Genomic DNA, 19,635 nt, shown 5'->3' with positions numbered 1-19,635 from the left:
TTACTTTCTCCAAATTTAAACTAATGATGTTTGCCTTATTTTCAAAAAACAAGCAAAACTACCTTGTAGATCTATAAGCATAATTTACTTCTCAACTTGGCTACTGGCCACTTTCCTCTTTTGAAGGGCAATTTCCAGTTTCTCCCCTTTCTCTCCTCAGGTTCTCTTGCCAAATCTGCCCACTCTCACCATTGAAAGCTATGTTCCTCACACATTTTGATTTCTTTTCACTGATGCCAACCACAAAAGGAGCTTTTCAAACTGTGGCCCTGCTATAGCCTCTAAATGTATCCTCCCATCTACCACATTAATTTTCTAAGCAAAACCCCCCCTAAAAAAACCCAATGGTTATGACATGTTAAAAAAAAAATCAGTGGCTCTTAATAAACCTATAGAATATAATTTAATATTACATTTAAATCCTCTTACACTTGGTTCTCAATTCCAACTACTTTTGCAATTGTATCCCTTACTATTTCACTTCACAAATTCAGTACAATAGTCAAACTGTCATCATCTGATTCCTTTCTAGCTTGGCTGAGGGTTCCTACTATGTACAATACCTTCTACTGCATTTGACTATCTAGAATGATACCTTCATTCATGGCTCTGCTATAAATGCCATTTCTCATATGAAGCCACGTATTCTTAGGAGACAAATTAACTTCCTCCACCTCTTATTTTCTTCAATGTTTGAAGTGTACCTTCCCTACAGCGACTGCTTTATAAATTTTGTGCATTTTGGCTTATTAGACTCAAGTACTTCCAAGAGCTAAGGGGGATGCTATCAGTCTAATTCCTATCACAGTGCCTTATGTACAGCAGGCTCCTAATACACAAAAAGATTAACAAACATGTTCAAACTGAATTCAAAATTGTACACACCTGTTTTTCCTTGTTCAGAGACTCTTCTAAACTAGTAACCATTGCCCGATACTGCTCTACGTTACTAGTACTTGTTTTGAGTCTCTCTTTTAAGTCATTCACCTGCTCTTCTGTTTGCCTTAGCTGACTCAGAAGATCGTCCACATCGCCTTTATCACTAGGCTGACCTGAAAGAGGTAACGGCTCTATTAAAATAAACATTTTAATGGTATTATAGATGACTGTTACCAGAGTTTGTGAAATTAGGATTAAAGCTGAAAAAGTATATTTCAATCCACATTGAACACCAAAATAAAAACAACTATTTTGTCATCATGTTACTTCTTCAAAAAGTTCAAATATTTGAAATCAGGTGTCACAAAAACTAATAAACAGATATTTAAAAAATAAACATCAAATGGGCGGTGCCTGTGGCTCAAGGAGTAGGGCGCCGGTCCCATATGCTGGAGGTGGCGGGTTCAAACCCAGCTCCGGCCAAAAAACCACAAAAAAAAAAAAAAAAAAAAAAAAAACACATCAAATATCTCCATTAAATGGAGGTAGCTACCTGAAAAAATGCCCAAATTCTTAATTATATGAACATTACTCTAAAACACTAAATCTTAAATCATTTGGCCCAATTTTTGCCATCTAATATGCATAAAAAAGGCAAAAATTGCAAGTTAAAAAGAATGTACATGATATCAACAAGAAAGGACCATTGGATAATTATATTTGTATTATATGTAGTACGTACATATTTCAGATCTCTATGGGCCTGTATACATACACATATCCACATACATAGAGATACTCCATGCCTTCTGATAGGGTTCTATCCTGATAAACCCACAGAGAGTAGAAAAATTACTAAGCTGAAAATGCATTTAATACATCTAACCTACTGAATATCAGTTTAGCTTAGTCCAGCCTGCCTTAATTATACTCAGAACACTTACATTACCCTACAGTTGGGCATAATTATCTAACATAAAGCCTATTTATAATAAATTATTTATTATCTCATGTAATTTATTGAACACTGTACTAAAGTATAGTTTCTACTATATACATATAACTTTTATACCACTGTAAGTTAATTTGAACCATTGTAGGTCAGGGACCATCTGTAAACCCTTATATTGTTTATTTCTCTTCCATTAGAAAATAATACCAGGGCAGCACCTGTGGCTCAGTTGGTGAGGTGGCGGCCCCATATACCGAGGGTGGCGGGTTCAAACCCGGCCCCGGCTAAACTGCAACCAAAAAATAGCTGGGCGTTGTGGCGGGCGCCTGTAGTCCCACCTACTTGGGAGGCTGAGGCAAGAGAATCACTTAAGCCCAGGAGTTGGAGGTTGCTGTGAGCTGTGTGATGCCATAGCACTCTACCGAGGGCCATAAAGTGAGACTCTGTCTCTACAAAAAAAAAAAAAAGAAAATAATACCAATGCAGAATTAGAAAACTCAGAACATAACTTGGTCAGGTGCTCTACGTAACTATTTCGAATCTTCAAGACTGCAAATTTATAAATTTAAGCTCCCAACTGAGCTTTACAAAAGAAGAGTGAAATAGCTTTTTTCCTTTTTCAACATCCAAATACATATGTTTATTTCCAGAATATATTATAAATGTTAAGAACTACCTTTTTAAAATATTGTATCAGTCTACTTACTTACTTACCTTTACCAGTTCTCTGTGAAGATTGAGAAGCAAGCTGGACTTCCATATTACTGAGGTGCTGTTTCAATGTAGCAATTTCTTTTTGAGCATTCTTTAATAGTTCCTTTGTGTTAAGATGAAGATTTGTCTCAGTGTCTAGTTGTCTCTTTGTATCTAAAAGTTGAACCTATAAGAAAAAAATACATAAATTCTGTAAACATTACCTTTACCTTCCTAAGTAACTAAAGCTTCAAGTTTTCTTTCTATAAAACCTTAGAACTCTAAGCAAAATAGAGTAACAGAAAAACATTTACCTTCCCACCTGAAACAATTAATAAGGAATAGACAAAACATATGAAACAACTGAGACTCTTGAGATGGTAAACAATAGAGAAAGAACCCTTTGAATGTCCTTTTTTTTCTGACTTCAAAGTTTCCAGGCTATAACACAGGGAAATGAGGGAAATACCAGGGGATCCCTTGAACTGGGAAGACAGATTTGAGAATCCAGAAGACTAAAGCAGCTAAAATTCATAAGACAGAACGTCAGAGAGAAACAAAAGTGGGGCAGATAGAGTACCCTGGAGATCTGCAGATGGTCACCCTCAAATATTTAGCTGAGTAGTGCAAAGGGCATACATATAAGAAATTACTCAAGACAGGAAAGACTGATTCAAAGTGATTAGCGAGAAGAGTGCCTGCCACTCAAAGAAAGTCAGGAAGAATGCTTGTTCCCAGAAGCCAAGACTGATTAAAATGAAATTTAACCGGACAGTGGGACTTGCCTCAGTAGTGGGAAAACAGGCCCCAGAATGAGTACTGCTGTGGGCCCACCTAATATATCATAAAAAGCAAAACTCAAAAAGAATCAAAACATTTTCAATTTGTTTTACTGTATCCCCGAACAAAGCTCAAGAAGATTTAAAGGAATAAAAAAAATTCCTAGAACTCCAGAGGGTAAAATTCAAAGTATGACACTCAATAAACCATTACTAAGCATATATAATGAGTCAAGAAAAATTTTGTAAAAAAGTTTTTTAAAACCATGCTTCAAATTGGACGGCATTGTGTCCACACATAAAATTACTAAACATAAGTGAATTATGAACAGAGCACCAAAGACTCACATCCAGGTTTCTAGTGAGTGTATGCCTTTGTTCCACCTCATTTTCCAACTTCTTCTTTAGATGAGAGATCTCATGTTCCAATTTTTCTATCTGGCTACTAAGCCTTTGTCTGGTTTCGGTTTCAGATCTCTCTAATATTCCCTAAGTAAAGAAGAAAATTTTGGTTATGTTTAATAAAGTAAAAATAAATAAATAAATAAATAAACAAAGAAAATTAAAGGCTATTGAGAAGTACAGGATTATTAATGCATTGCTATATTGGAGTTAAGATAAAGAATATTTACCAAGAAAGTATTTTGGCATTTTTCATATTAAAACATCTATTATAAGAAAAAAGAGAAACACAAGTGTCACTGAGATTTCTCAAAATATTAACCAAAGAATTAATCTTGTAAATATAGTTGCATAGGACCCTATAAATACAGACCTTAATAGCATACTTGCCAATTGCATGGTTTCAATCAATTCTTTCAATATTCTATTGAAAGTATTGCAATATTTTAAAAAAACCTCAAAATTTAATGATTATATAGTGGATGAAAAAGTGACAAATTTTGTAATTAAGAAAATGAAGAGAATACAAAGATAAAACTATTTCCACTTTTATAATTTTTTTCTACAAGTGCTATTTGTTACCTGAATTGTTTGCAGATTAGTTAGCAGCAAGTTTTGCCCCCTTTGTTCCGCTAACAAAGACTCTCTTTGCTGAGAAAGACGGACTTCTGACAATTTAAGCATTTCCTTTTCCTTCTTCAAATTTTCTGCTCTTACCTGGAGGCAAATACAAGTGAAAGAAAAAATGCTGGAAAACATTGCATCAAATCTAATAATTCAGTTCAATTGAATTTTAATAATTCGATAAAATTAAAATGATTCATTACTACGTATTTCTTAACGCTGTTTAGAGATTACATCTCTTCATTGTATAAAGAAATACTTTTTTTTTTGCAGTTTTTGGCTGGGGCTGGATTTGAACCTCCCACCTCTGGCATATGGGGCCGGTGCCCTACTCCTTTGAGCCACAGGCACTGCCTGAAATATAATACTTAGTTTCATGTGTTAAAATAGGAAGCAAAAATTACTGAGAATAGACCAAAAAAAAATCTTTCAATTACTACAAATACTTATAATTTCTTTGCTCTAACAAAGCAGACTTTATAAAATAGCAAGAAAAATCTACATTGACAGAATCAGAGAACAAAACTGTATTACTATTCTATAGTGATACCTGCACACTAATAAATTATGCACATTTTAGAATCCGTATTGGTTTCTAAGTACCTATTTGAAAATGATAACTGATCTATTTATACTTCTTTTCCTTTTAAATAAGAGTACACCTTTGAGTCTCAGGAGACCTGGGAAAGTGCCCTGAAAAGATTTCATTTCTAAGTATTCACATATATACATGACGATTCATAAAAATTATCAATCATAAAATTCACTCCATTCAAAAAAGTGCTGCTGCCCACTCCTCACAAAGGGGTGTAAGCAAGATAAAAATTATGTAATAAGGACCTGTAAGCCATAAGCCTTTTAAATATCTAAGTTATATAATTAAGTAAAATCAAAGTAAAAACTAAATAAGTATCAAATGGAATTTATAATAAAAATCAGATGGGAGATATGGTCTCACTTCTGCAACAGCTAGCTTTTCATTTGCTCCTTTCAAATCTTGAGTCATAGTATTGATGATCTGTTCCTGTTTTTGAGTCGTTGCCGTGAGTTTTTGATTTCGCTCATGTAATGACGTTATTTCTCGACGATATCCTTCAACATTATCTTGTAGCATTTCATAACTTGTATGGGAAAAAAAATTCTGTAAGCAAGTGAAATACTGTATCCCAGTTTATTTCCTTGAACTTCGTAACAGCTTAATTTTGCGTGATTAAGGCAGAAGTGGCTTGTTATAATAAAGGAAAACATTCTTTATTCCAAACTCTAATTTAGCAGTTAAATTCAAATTCCAAAAAAGTACAGTATTTTATGTTGACTAACTTTTTAATATTATGCATTCAGTAAAAATTAATCACCTTTAAAATAATGCCAATATAACCTTGATACACCCACCACAATGCAGTATAAAATTTAACATTTATGCATGGGTAGTGATGGATTTTTGCCAATCCTTTTTTCCTCTAATATCTTTATCATATTTTCTTGTGTGTTTGAAGGGTTAGAAAATGGCCAATTAAAGTAACAACATAGAAAAAAAGGTGCTTTGAACCTTTTTGGTTCAAAGGATTGTGAACTACTAGATGTACAGGAGTAACTACCTATTATATTCTTACAAAAACAGATGTATTGTGTACTATGTAAAAATAAAGTTTGTTCTAACATCCTAAAATTAATAAGTATTCAATGAATCTAATAACTACACGATGAAATTTATCATGTGATAATATTTATTATTACTTCTTTGGAAGTGACTAAGAAAGTAAATTTACTTAAAATTACCTAGCACTGACTTCTCTTCTACCTAGAATAAAAAAGGCAGAATAAAATTTGCTCCCATTTCTCTATCCTCTGGTGCTCTTACAGAAAGAAGTCTTTCTTCTTTTCTTTGAATCAAAGAAAATTTACCGTTTAGAAGCAAAATCTAGCTGGGTAGAAATTTTGGTATTTTGTGACCGCAAATCTGTAACTTGCTCCTGAAGTTTCTCAAGCTGCTCATTTTGTGCTTTTTCATTATCTGCTTTTTCTTTTTTATAGTTCTCAAAAATTTCCTGCAACTAAATATTGGAAATTATTAAAAGATGACACTGTTCTCTAAAAACCCAACACAAAGATAAAGGTGTGTTAAAATCTTTACCTGTTTAAGGGCAGCCTTAGCTTCAACAGCCTCTGTTGACTCAATAACAGGTACTGGAGTAGGTGTGGAAACAGTCTGTGACATACTAGGACGTTTTGGAGTTGACACAAGAGAAACATCATCTAAACCTGAAGTTTCAGAAAAGTAAAAAGATTGATTAAAATGCTTTGTTAGCATTCATAAATCAGTATCAAACTAATATTTGTTACATTATGACAAAATCAATAAGCTAGTCTTACTTAAATGAAATCATAAGATTATAGAAGTTTTAAAACAAGGAATCCACTAAACAATGTATTAAGATTATGTTTGAATTCTGATTCTTTAGAGATAACTTAGTATCTACACATTAAATGTTAAAACATGATCAAAATAAACATTGTAATTCATTGATTCTGGCTCAGCACACGTAGCACAGTGGTTATGGTGGCAGCTACATATACCAAGGCTGAGGGGTTTGAACCCAGCCTGGGCCAGCTACAACAACGACAACTGCAACAAAAAATAGCTAGGCGTTGTGAGGGTCGCCTGTAGTTCCAGCTACTTGGGAGGCTGAGGCAAGAGAATCACTGAGGCCCAAGAGTTGGAGGTTGCTGTGAGCTATGACACTACAGCCCTCAACTGAGGGTGACATAGTGAGACTGTCTCAAAAAAAAAAAAAAAAAAAAAAATCATTGATTCTAAGATGCACATTTTTTAATAATAGTAGTATTTCTTCTTTTTTAGTAATACATAAAATAATGATGTGTTACAGAGTTGACAGCATGGCATATTATAATCTATCTTATATTGTAGCCAAATTTGAAGCTACCATCATTAGAATGGCTACTGCTTATGTAAAATTTATTCCCTAATATACATTTCCAAAATATTCCTTATGATTACATATAAAAACCTACCTTGTAATGGAATGACTACTCCTGTTGTTTGTGACAATAAAATACGGTACATGTCACGCTGACGAACAATGGAATCAACGAGCTGCATTTGATGATGTCGCGACTCACGGAGTTGCTCCAGTTCAGTGAGAGCGCTCTCAAGTTTGAGCTGAAGCTCAGTTATTCTGAAGGAAAAGAAATCAGTCTATTTTACTGGACTGAAGTGAGAGTTAGGCAATTATAATTGCTGCTGTAAATTACCTAAGCATTTTCATCTACCAGTAGGCATACTATTGTTGTCTCCCTTGACCTTTCTTTCCTTTTCTAATTTTTATTTATTTATTCTTTTTTGAGACAGGCTCTCATTCTCTCACAATGGGTAGAGTAGAGTGCAGTGGCATCATCACAGCTCCCCGCAACTGCAAACTCCTGGGTTCAAGCAATCTTCCTGCCTGCTAAGACAACAGGTGTGTGTCACCACTCCCAGATAATTTTTTCTATTTCTGGTAGAGACAGGGTGTCTTACACTTGCCAAAGCTGATCTTGACTTCTGGACTCAAGTGATTCAAGCATCTTGGTCTCCCGGAGTGCTAGGATTAAAGGTAGTGAGCCACCCCACTTTTTAAATCTTACCATATAGGACTCATGTACTCAAACTCAACAATGAAATCTGAAAACTTTGCTGCAAAAATTGAAACAATTCCACTCAGTCTTAACTCTATTCTTCTGTTGCTTTCATACTATTCTTCCCCCGGTAGTATACACGTTTTTTGAAAAAACTTTTCATACCATTTGAGTAATTCCTGCATATTTTCTCTATGAAGCCTAGTCTGTTCCTTGAAATCTAGCCTAGGTTCCCTACCTCTCTGTTCCCATATAAAGGCTTTTACCTGTTATAGCACACTGAATAAAAATTATTTACTTAACTATTTTATTATCTATTTTGTCTGTCTCATCCATAATTGAGGTCCCTGCAGTACAATTTGGTTATTTATTTATTTTGGCACTGTAGCTTATCCCCGCCCCCCAAATCACTACAATCGCAGTATCTAGCAGCAAGGGGCACATAAAAAGTATAATAAATGTTTGCTGAACAAACCAAGGTAGTCAATTGCTTACTTAGATGAAGTTGTTTCTTGTTCTTCTCTTTCTCTGGTTTCTCCAAGTTCTCTAAGAGCCACTAGGAGACGCTGATTTTGCTGTTGAAGTTCTTCAATATTTCTGTAAGATACTAGATGTTGTGATATTACTTCAGACGAACTACTTATATCAGCAGAGCTTACTTCCTCATCACGAATTACATGGTTGCCCCTTGCTTCTTCAAGTTCCATCAAAAGCACTCTAATCTAAAGATAAAGTTTTGATATGTGTTAGTTTTGATTCTGAAAATGTTTAGAACAAAATGAAAGCATTACTCACCAAAACTCAATTTGTACTAACAAATTATCTTAAAGAACAAAAGCATCAAGCTTTATCATTTTAGATATTAAAACCTAAATAAAGGAAATTTTCATAGAGGAAAATCATCTTTAAGTATGCAATGAAGGTTATTATTTATTAAAAAGTAGTGAATTATAAATCCAGAAACATAACTCCATTTCTGTAAAATGATGATCAAGTAACACCAAAATAGAGATATTTTGTGTGTGGTTATATATGTGCTGTAGGGCAGAGGATAAATAAACAGATTTTTAAACAAAAAAGCATGTGTATAACATGGTTGGCAGAGGGAGAATACAATTGATTTTTAAACCAAAAGCACACACACAAACATCAGGGTAAACTATATGAATAAGAACAATTGTTGCATGAAGTATTGCTGCAGAGGTTAAGACCGCATCTGAAATGTCAGAGAAGTAAGGGAAACCACAGCTCTCTTGGGCATGTAGCAAAACTTCTTTATTTCACCAAAGCTTATATAGGCAACACTGCACGTACACACTATTAATCAATAATCTTGTGACTCAAACCTCATGACCCAGGCCTCTCACTGCCTGGCACCTAAAGTCTACTGATTAACCAATAACCATTTCAGACTAACCTTGTCTAAAATTATTCTTATACTATGTAATTAAAATAACAAAACACAAAACAGAACTCTGGGGGAGAAGGCAGATAGAATGCTTGACCTTTAACAAATCATCTGGAGGCAGTCATCCATTCTTAGGGAGTAGTCTAGAAATTCCTAAGATATACAGAAACCTGCCTGTAAGCTCTGCCTCCTACATGACCAGGTTACTAGTCACTATGGAGTTCCATCCAGGCCTTCTCCTTCTTAGCTCTCAAGACTTCAAACTTGTACTCACAGAATTAATCTCTATAAAGGCTTTCCGCCTATAAACAATTACCTTACTGAGTTGTTAATTAAGAAAAAACAAGTAGGACGGCGCCTGTGGCTCAGCGGGTAGGGCACTGGCCCCATATGCCGAGGGTGGCGGGTTCAAACCCAGCCCCAGCCAAGCTGCAACAAAAAAATAGCGAGGCGTTGTGGCGGGCGCCTGTAGTCCCAGCTACTTGAGAGGCTGAGTCAAGAGAATCGCCTAAGCCCAAGGATTTGGAGGTTGCTGTGAGCAGTGTGAGGCCACGGCACTCTACCGAGGGCGATAAGGTGAGACTCTGTCTCTACAAAAAGAAAAAAAGAAAAAACAAGTAGCAGGGTAATACATATAGTATGATTTTATTTCAGTGAAAAACAAAACAACTCTTATGTGAGGTCTGACAATTAAGTTCATGAACTCCTCCTAGGAAAAGAGCTACATATCTCACTGTTGGATATCATGATAGACACCTTCCAAGTACTCCCCTGGGGAAGGTATGCACTGATGGTAGCACCTAGTCCACCCTTCAAAGCAATTTTTGTACTCTTTCTGGAGTGGCCATCAGAGATATTATCGTACAAGGTCAGACAATTAAGTTTCAGGACTCATTCTAGAAAGTGTTTTGAAGTGTGGAGTAGGCACTGGAGTTGGTGCATAGTTTCCGAACAGGAGTAATTTGAAGGTGACTGTAGTGATATTCAGCAATGAAGTATGTGGCACTTTTCCTAGGATGAACTGTTGAACTTAATTGTCCAACCTTGTACAATGACAGCTCTGATGCCATTCCAGAGAAACAGTTCTAGAATTGCTTTAAAGGGTGGACTAGACACTGGTGCTGATGTGTAGCTTTCCAGGAGTACTTCAAAGGTGAGTGTAGTGATATCCAGAAATGAAGTATGTAGCACTCTCTCAAGGACGCGTTTGTGAATTTAATTGGCTAACCACGTATATGTTCATACATGCTCACGTATGTCTATACACAAAAGGACATGGAAGAACACACAATAGCTCGATAATATTGGTTATATTTTGGGGGGGCCAGGGGAATGAAAGGTGAAGAAAGTGTTTATAACTTTTGAATTGTCTGTTCATTTATTACAACCAGTACCTGTAATTTAAACATTTTTCAAACACTTGAAAAAACAGAAGGAGCTATGAAAAAACAATGACTAGGACATAACTCCACTAGAGTAGTCATCCTAATTGATTAGAATTTCATGTGTGGTAGTTCTATCTCTGACACCTTCAAACAGATTCAAACATACTAGGCAGCCAGTTTAGAAAACAGAAAAAAAAACCCCAAGAAATTCTAACCTGTTGTGAAAGATCTTTTATTTGTATTTCCATTCTTTGATTGTCTCTCTCGAGTACAGATGAATGTTTGTTGGCTTTATCAGTGTCCTCCTGAAATCGCTGAATCTCCTTTAAAATGTAAATTCAAGTGAAAATTCTATACCTCCTTCTAGGATTTATACAAATGAAGCAGGTAAACAAATAACAAAACTCTACAGTGTTCAAACAGCATAGTAATCGACTTATAAATTAAAAAATTCTGTCTAATAGTTTCTTTAAAAAAAAGGAGAAATGCTATATAAATGACATTATTTCCTAGGTTCTCAAATAAATAGCATCATTGTTATGCTTGTCACCATATGTGTGAAAATAATGGGAACTTTGCCATCCTCTCACCAAATTCTTTGTCAACTACAATCTGACAGCCATATCATATTCTTACCGAAGATATCACAGAAATGTTCTCAAAAGCTTTGTTATTAAAATAAAAACACTGGTCTACAGGGCAATGATAATCATTAAATGTGTCCTTTAAAAATAAATGTCAAAAGTAAAACATGTTGGATAAGATGCAAAAAATCCTTGATTTTTAAAAAAGTAGTTCTAAAGCAGCAGCAGCCAAAGCACAAAGCTGTCAAAAAAAAAAAAAAAAAAAAGATACAGGATAGGAGGTTTTGCAAGTTTCCCTTTGCAATTATCACTAGGGACTCAGAGGCATAGTTTTAAGGAGACTGCTATAGTCACAGTAATTTTATAGCTTTTAAAATTTGTTTTACCGTGAATTCATGCAAATTTTGATTCTTAATATATGTTATTTTCACTTAGTAACATTTTAAATACTATTTAAATTAATGATAATTTATATTTATCCTGGTGTTTCAAGTATCTCTGAGCATATTGTTCTAAAGCAGTAGTTCTCAACCTGTGGGTCATGACCCCTTTGTAACAATGAAAATACATCCTACATATCAGATATTTACATTACGATTCATAACAGTAGCAAAATTACAGTTATGAAGTAGCAATGAAAATAATTTTATGGCTGGGGGTCACCACAACATGAGGAACTGTATTAAAGTGTCGTGGCATTAGGAAGGTTGAGAATCGCTGCTCTAAAGGTATACATAAATTGATTTCAACAGCAACAAGCAAGTGAAAAATGAAGTAGATAAATGTCCATGAAAGGCTGCAGTGATACAAATCTAAGTTTAAAACAAAATTAATCAAAAGAAGGTTGCTATTTGGGGGATGGGGGAGTAGGGCCGTGACATCATAGCTTTGAGATCTTCCTGCCTCAGGCTCCCGAGTAGCTGCAACTACAGGCACCTGCCACAACACCCAGTTAGTTTTTCTATTTTTAGTAGAGACAGGGTCTTGCTCTTACTCAGGCTGGTCTCAAACTCCTGAGCCTCCTTGGCCTCTCAGAGTGCTAGAATTATATGCATGCCACAGCACCTGGCAGAGGGTAGTTATTTGATCAAAATCTGTTACAACCTTACTAATGAGCATTATGGAATCTAGACTGGAGGACACATGATATAATTGGACAGATAAATTTAGCTATAAAAAGGAAAAAGAAATTATGTTCAAATTCTTCAGTGGTTATGAAAAAGTATTTAAAAAATTATACTACTATTGCCTTGGCACCCGTAGCACAGTGGTTACGGTCCCAGCCACATACACCGAGGGTGGCGGGTACGAGCCCAGCCTGGGCTAGCTAAGCAACAATGACAACTGCAATAAAAAAAATAGCTGGGCGTTGTGGCGGGCGCTGGTAGTCCCAGCTACTTGGGAGTATGAGGCAAGAGAATCGCTTAAGCCCAAGAGTTAGAGGTTGCTATGAGCTGTGACACCACAGCACTCCAACATAGTGAGACTCTGTTTCAAAAAAAAAAGAAAAAATTTTACTACTATTAATTGTACATTCATGAAGAATGAAAAAAAGGGACTGTCCCATAATAAATAGCTGCTATTATCTAATTCTTAAGCCACTTTACTCCACTGTCCCATTCTTCAGACAAAAAGAAGCTCCAGGCAAATCCTTCATTTTCAAGAGACACAACCTCAAAAAAATCTTAATTGGATTGAAGGGACCTATTTGTAATCTACACTGTAGGGGTGGGGACATGGGTATCAAAAACAACCAATTATTTCCAATCAGGGAATGAATGTTAAAGACTACATCTGGTTTTAAACTGATTTCTAAATTGTAACAGCAACAGAGATTTAATTCAGAATTAAATTCATTTATATTCTTCTCCAAAAAAAGGAAAAAAATAGTTTAGAATAGATACAAATTTCATTTATCTGAATTTCCTCAATAAAGCTAATTTAATAATCTTGAAGACTTCCCTCTGTAATATTTATAGTTGTACCATAAAAGCAAAAGAGTATAAACACTCCTTTTTAATCATTATCTATTAAAAAGGAGTTTTCAGAGGCAACAGATATTTACAAATTTCCTTGACAGTTTTAATATGCCAAATAAAGGTAGTACATTTTCTAATTAGAGGTGTTTAGTAATGTAGTGAGAATTTTCAAAATATATAATTAACATACTACTGAAAATCTTAGATTTTTCTGATTCAAATGCTTTAAGAAAACACTACCTAGCAAATGATTTATCATTTGTATTGTTCCCACAATTAAATTTTAGGAATGAACCAACCTTCATAGCTTGTTCAAGCTTAACAGATAAACTTGCCACAGCTTTCTGCGCACGTTCATACTCCTCACGTTGGCGTTTCAAAATCGGTGCTTTGGCTTCAACTTCTTTCACTATTTCATCTAGATACTTATTAATTCTTTTGTTCTCTAGTTTCTCCAAAAGCAACTGATCCTGAGTTTCCACATAAGCATTATACAGCTGAAAGTAGAAGAGGAGAATTTCAAATCTAACTATGGTCAGAGAAGCATGTGGTTTAGTTTCATAATAAACATTCTTTAGCACTTACAAAAAATAGAAATGTTAACTACATTTACATAGAACTAGGAACTAAAGAAAGCTTTTCCTAGAATGATCCATTAATCATAAGATGAATTAAGAATAATTTGGGGGAAGATTACTGAAGGAACATATTTCACCAGATTTAATCCCACTCTTACCTCCGTTAATTTCATGCCGGGTTTCACTATTTTCGCTACAGCTGCTGCAGTAGGAGACATAGCTGCAAGCTCTTCTTCTGATAATATGGCTCCTGTGCCAACACATACAAATCTAGCATGTTTCTGTAAAGTTTCAAACTAAAAGGCACTAAAAATTTTTCAAGATAAGTAAAATATAAGTGACATGTACTATATATATTACATATTAATACCTACGAAGATGCAAAAAATACGGCATCAAAAAATCATGTAACACAGTCCAACTCTAAAAATCATGCAATAACCTAGGAATTTATGATTATGTGATTAAACGGTACTTATACCTGATAACTTTTTTTATATTATATTTTCATTTGATAAAAACCAGTATGGGGAAAAACCTTTGGTAAGGTTTTTGGTAAACCTTGTAACTTTCAATAAAACCAGCACAGGTTAAGGAAGAGATTCAGAGATCAATCCTCAGCATACTTCTTCCGTTGGAGATGGGGTATAGAATGTAGTAGGGAGTATAGTACTATCTTAAACTAAAAGGGGGAAAAATAAGAACCCTGAAAATCTCCCCGTTTCATTAAAAACTTCAGTAGGAACTGCAGATGCCTTCAATTAAAGCAACTAAGTGCACTTAAATTTGGGGGCCTGAGAGATCTAGGATGACAGCATCTACCATTCCCCTTCACTCATATACCTCTCCTTAACCAGGGAATGTTTGCTCATTTTGGGTGCACACTCTGTACCCCTTCTTTCCTTCTCTTCAATTCAGTAACTGCATGGCCTTGCCTCTTCCAGCCCCGTGTCTTCCATATACCACAGCCATATACTACAGCCAATCAGAGTGTCTCATTTCCCAGGCATTATTTTATGCCATCACCTCCCATCCTACCCAACCCCTCCCCCAAAGAATAAAGCAAAACAAACTTCACTATCCAGTATAAAAAAATACAGATGACTTAATAAAGCTACACATAGAATATTAACTTTACAAGTAAATTTTAATAGTATAACTTGAGTTTCCTACATCACAACATAACAAAGAAGTTCTATTAATGAAATTAAATGAACTTCTATGTGGAGAAGTTCTAGAATTACGAGCCATTAATAAGCATCTATTAGCCATACCTTTACGTTTTGTAGCAGAAAGCAGGTCATTTGCATTCTCTAATTCCTTCTCCAATTTCCCTATTTTGTCAAACATTTCTTTTTCCATTTGATCTTTAGATTCTTCCATCTCTAAAAGATGATCTTGAATTGCTTTGTTTGCTAAAAACGTTTTTAAAGACAGAACACCCAAACATATCCTTAAACTCTTATAAAATATAACAGAGCAGTCAATCTTCTCTTCAGACAGAGAGGTTGCACTTTTTAACAGTTGTCTACTAAAAGTTTTTGCTCTACCTTTAATTCTTGAAATGTTCTAGCCTGATGAGTTTATTTGTCCTTTTGATACCTCTTTACTACAGGAAAAATAAGAAACTAAAATGATTAAAATCTCAAGTGGTTCCAGGCATATCTTTGCTTTCAATTTTGATCTTTTGTCTGACATACAGAAAATTATTGAAAAGGCCATAAATACATTACACTGAAAAAAGCAAGAATTTGATGAAATAAAAAATTTTATAATACTGATAACTTAAAAAGGGAACCTTATTTGTGGAGCAAAAGAGTACCCAAATATACTTAGTAGAGTAATGTTTAAAAAAAAGGAAGAAAATTTTCTCATTAGAAATCAGGAAATTATACAAAGTTATTATGTGAAAAAACAGAAAAATTGCTATCTATATTTTTAAATTTGCTAAAAACATAACTCTGAATTTCATAGTTCATAGATCTTTATTTAATACCACATTTTGTCCCTAACACAGTTAAGTCTAACTTCAAAATCCAACAATCTACACAAAGGTAAAGAATGAAGTATTATCAACCTAAAAACAAAAATAATTTTTCCATAATTAAAAACACCTACCTTCTCCAGCTTCTTTCAAAAGTTTGTGTAGTTCATCCACTGCTCGGGTCAGTTCATTGCTCTTTGCCTCAGAGTCATCAGCAGCACTCTACAAATTAATCTGAAAAAGTTACCTAACAGTGAACAGTACAACATTAAAATACCAACATATACAGTGGGATATTTACCTTGTATAAGTTAGAGAGTTTTATGTGAGCATTTAATTCATTGTGGAATTTCTCTTCCATACTGGCCTGTTGTTCCTTGGCCTAAGAAAAAAAAAAAAAAACCAACTATAGCAGGCTAGTTTGAACCAAATTTAGTATGCCAATTAAATGCCAAGATTAAAAAAATCCATTTTTGTAAAATAAGAGATAAAGATTAAAACTAAAATTAAAATCTATTTTTATGACAAAAATGAATTACTTTAGGAATATTATTAATATTTTCAACTTAAAGTAGAATAATGAAATAATATTAAAATTAACTCATGCATATTTTTTAGGCAGTATATTGGATAAAACATTTAATTCTATTTCTCTTGTAACCAGGCCACATCATACATAAGTATTCTTGTTTTATGGTGTCAAAGACAGATTATAAGATGACATCATTTTGTACAATAACAACTTCTTAAGTGCTTTAATATTTTTGTAAAATACATTTTAAATTGGTCACCTATACCTCTTTTAATTTGGTCAACAGATCCTCCACATGCTTTTGAAGATGTTCATTTGATGTTTTTAAGCCATTCATCTGTTCTTCTAGTCTAGACACCTAGAAACAAAGTGCAGGGTGAGACTGGGGGGGTAGGATATCACATTAACAGAAATTACTTTGTTATAAGGTTTACACTGTCAGAGAAAAGCAAAATAATCCCACTCAAAACAATTTAAAATTATGCATATTTAAGAAAATGAATAGTAATACTTCATAGAATGACGTTTGAATTTAGTTCGTAAAAACTTACCACCACCACCACTCCCCCTTTTTCTTTTTTTTTGAGACAGTCTCTCACTTTATTGTCCTTGGTAGAATGCCATGATGTCATAGCTCACAGCAACCTCAAACTCTTGGGCTCAAGTGATTCTCTTCCTCAGCCTCCCAAGTAGTTGGGACTATGGGCACCCACCACAATGCCTGGCTTTTAGAGATGGGTCTGGCTCTTGCTCAGGTTGGTCCTAAACCCGTGAGCTCAGGCAATCCATCCACCTTGGCCTCCCAAAGTGCTAGGATTACAGGCGTGAGCCACCACACCTGGCCTCTATCACCCCTTCTTATTTATTTATTTTTTATTTTAATTAATTAATTTATTTTTTTGAGAGAGAGTCTCAAGCTATCACCCTGGGTAGAGTGCCATGACATGATAGCCCACAGCAACCTCAAACTCCTGGGCTTAAGTGATTCTCCTGCCTCAGCCTCCTAAGTAGCTAGGACTACAGGAGCCTGCCACAATGCCTGGCTGTTTTTTTTTTTGTTGTTGCAGTTGTCACTGTTGTTTGCTGGCCCAGGCCGGGTTCAATTGAACCTGCCAGCCTTGGTGTTTTGTGGCCACTGAGCTACGGGCTCCACCTTATCACCCCTTCCTAAAGACGTATCTTATCATATGACAGTAGATAGTATTAAGATTCGATAAAGAACAAGGGTATATGTGAAACTTGGTAAATGGTTTGTGAAGCTAGTGAATGATGCCCCATGATTATATCAATGTACACAGCTATGATTTAATAAAAAAAAAGATTCAATAAAGAATATCTTAAGTTTATTTAAATGCAATTTGTTGATTTCCTAGACCAAATGTTAATCAGTTATAGCCTTCACATTTGATTGCTCATCTCACAATATAATTAGGTACACCACTCAATACACATTTAATAAACTGACACTTAAATAAGTTATATCTAGCATAAAGAAAGATATAATTTTACTACTAATAATTTACCTCCTCCTTTTTGTTTTCAAGATTACATTTAAGCTCTAGAATCTCATTTCCTTTTTCTCTTCCGAGAGCTAGAAGTTCATCAGTTTTGGTTTTCAACTCTGTATTTAGCCATGTATTTTGATTATGTAGCAATTCCTTTTCTTGTTCTAAACGTTTTTCTCGATACTAAAGAAATCCAAGAAAACAACATTGACAGAGATGGTAGTTCAAAAGATTTTTTTCTGTAGCTAAAGGACATAAGCAGAATTTTTTATTTCAAAACAGACACATTTGCACAGTTTCTTATCTGATAAAAAATACATGAAGAACTACAATAAAATTTAAGTTCCAAATAAGCAAAACAATTCAGTTATAATAGTCCCAATGTCTAATTCCCTGACTAAAAACAAAGCACAGCTTTTTATTATTTTATGAACTTAACCTATATTTAAATTTTAATTTAGATGAGCTGTAAGCAAAAATTCTACTTTATGAATTAGGAATTACCAATACCTATTCTTACTTGCCTTAACAGAAACATCAGATGCTTGAAGTTCATCCAATTTTAATTGAAGTTCACCCTTTGATGCATTGCTTTCTTTAAGTTTCTCATTTAGACGTTTAACATCCTCTAGAGACATAAAAATAGAATTAGAAAATAATTATTAACACACAGAGACCAAACATGAAAAGTGTATCTCTAAGAATATAAGCCTTTAATACAACATAAATATAGTTGAGCCTTGAACAATATGTGTTTGAATTGTGTTGATCCACATATACTCATATTTCTTCAAAAAACATATTGGAAAAATTTCTGAAGATTTATGACAATGTGAAAAACTCACAGATCATGTAGCCTAGAAATACAGAAAAAATTTAGAAAAAGTTAGGTAAGTGATGAATGCATAAAATAGATGTAGGTATTAGTTTATTTTTAACATTTATAACCATAAAATATATACAAATCTATTATAAAAATGTATAGTTTGTCAAAACTTATGCCCACACTCACAGATAGTACATGGCACCATTCTCAGTAGAGAAATGTAACCAAATGTAAAGATGCAATATTAAAATCGTAACTGCATAAAATTAACTGTATTATGTGCTGCACTGGGCAATAATTTTGTAGGGATCTCCTGTTGCTATCGCAGTGAACTTAAGTGTTGCAAATATCTCATTTAAATACCCTTCGATGCTAATCATCTCCAATAAATTGCATATGGCAGTAAAAAGTGATCTCTTGTGAGTCTCATGTTATTTTTCATCGTGTTCAATGCAATACAGTAAACCTTGAATAATACCATGGGACTCACATTAAGTGCTACTGATGATGCAGGAAGTGCTCCCAAGAAGCAGAAAAAAGTCACAATATCATAAGAAAAAGCTAAAATGCTTGACATACACTTTACATTGAAGTCTGCAGCAGTGATTGATCGCAATTTCAGGATACATGAATCAGTGTAAGGACCATTGTGAAAAAGAAAAGGAAATTTGTGAAGCCATCACCACAACTATGTCACGGAAAAACTTTCACTTTTTACGAAATACCTTTTCTCATATTGAAAATGCAACTATTATGTGCATGCACAATTGCATCCACATAAGAAAGGCATACCTACAGACTGTAATAAAATCTGAGAGAATGCAAAATAATTATATGACAACTTAAAGCAAAAGAAAGGTGAAGGATCTAAAGCTGGAGAATTTAACAC

General features: G+C 34.4%; 1 protein-coding gene across 3 annotated transcripts in view; it reads right to left on the bottom strand.

Moving 5' to 3' along the window:
- TPR (translocated promoter region, nuclear basket protein) overlaps window positions 1-19,635 on the bottom strand; it is a 67,559-nt gene that overhangs the window by 33,283 nt on the left and 14,641 nt on the right. For all 3 annotated transcript variants that reach the window (XM_053604383.1, XM_053604384.1, XM_053604385.1), the window contains exons 6-23: window positions 18,445-18,548; window positions 17,939-18,103; window positions 16,681-16,773; window positions 16,185-16,265; window positions 16,018-16,105; window positions 15,174-15,314; window positions 14,058-14,149; window positions 13,621-13,818; window positions 10,974-11,081; window positions 8,461-8,687; window positions 7,363-7,526; window positions 6,464-6,591; window positions 6,235-6,383; window positions 5,288-5,450; window positions 4,288-4,422; window positions 3,652-3,792; window positions 2,546-2,711; window positions 886-1,052 (exon numbers count right to left, since the gene is read on the bottom strand). In XM_053604383.1, coding sequence (XP_053460358.1) covers window positions 886-1,052; window positions 2,546-2,711; window positions 3,652-3,792; window positions 4,288-4,422; window positions 5,288-5,450; window positions 6,235-6,383; window positions 6,464-6,591; window positions 7,363-7,526; window positions 8,461-8,687; window positions 10,974-11,081; window positions 13,621-13,818; window positions 14,058-14,149; window positions 15,174-15,314; window positions 16,018-16,105; window positions 16,185-16,265; window positions 16,681-16,773; window positions 17,939-18,103; window positions 18,445-18,548 — 2,510 coding nt within the window. The remainder of the gene's footprint in view (window positions 1-885; window positions 1,053-2,545; window positions 2,712-3,651; window positions 3,793-4,287; window positions 4,423-5,287; window positions 5,451-6,234; window positions 6,384-6,463; window positions 6,592-7,362; window positions 7,527-8,460; window positions 8,688-10,973; window positions 11,082-13,620; window positions 13,819-14,057; window positions 14,150-15,173; window positions 15,315-16,017; window positions 16,106-16,184; window positions 16,266-16,680; window positions 16,774-17,938; window positions 18,104-18,444; window positions 18,549-19,635) is intronic.

This window comes from Nycticebus coucang, chromosome 10 (assembly GCF_027406575.1).
Source record: "Nycticebus coucang isolate mNycCou1 chromosome 10, mNycCou1.pri, whole genome shotgun sequence".
Lineage (NCBI taxonomy): Eukaryota > Metazoa > Chordata > Mammalia > Primates > Lorisidae > Nycticebus > Nycticebus coucang.
This window is presented reverse-complemented; position numbering and strand designations above follow the sequence as displayed.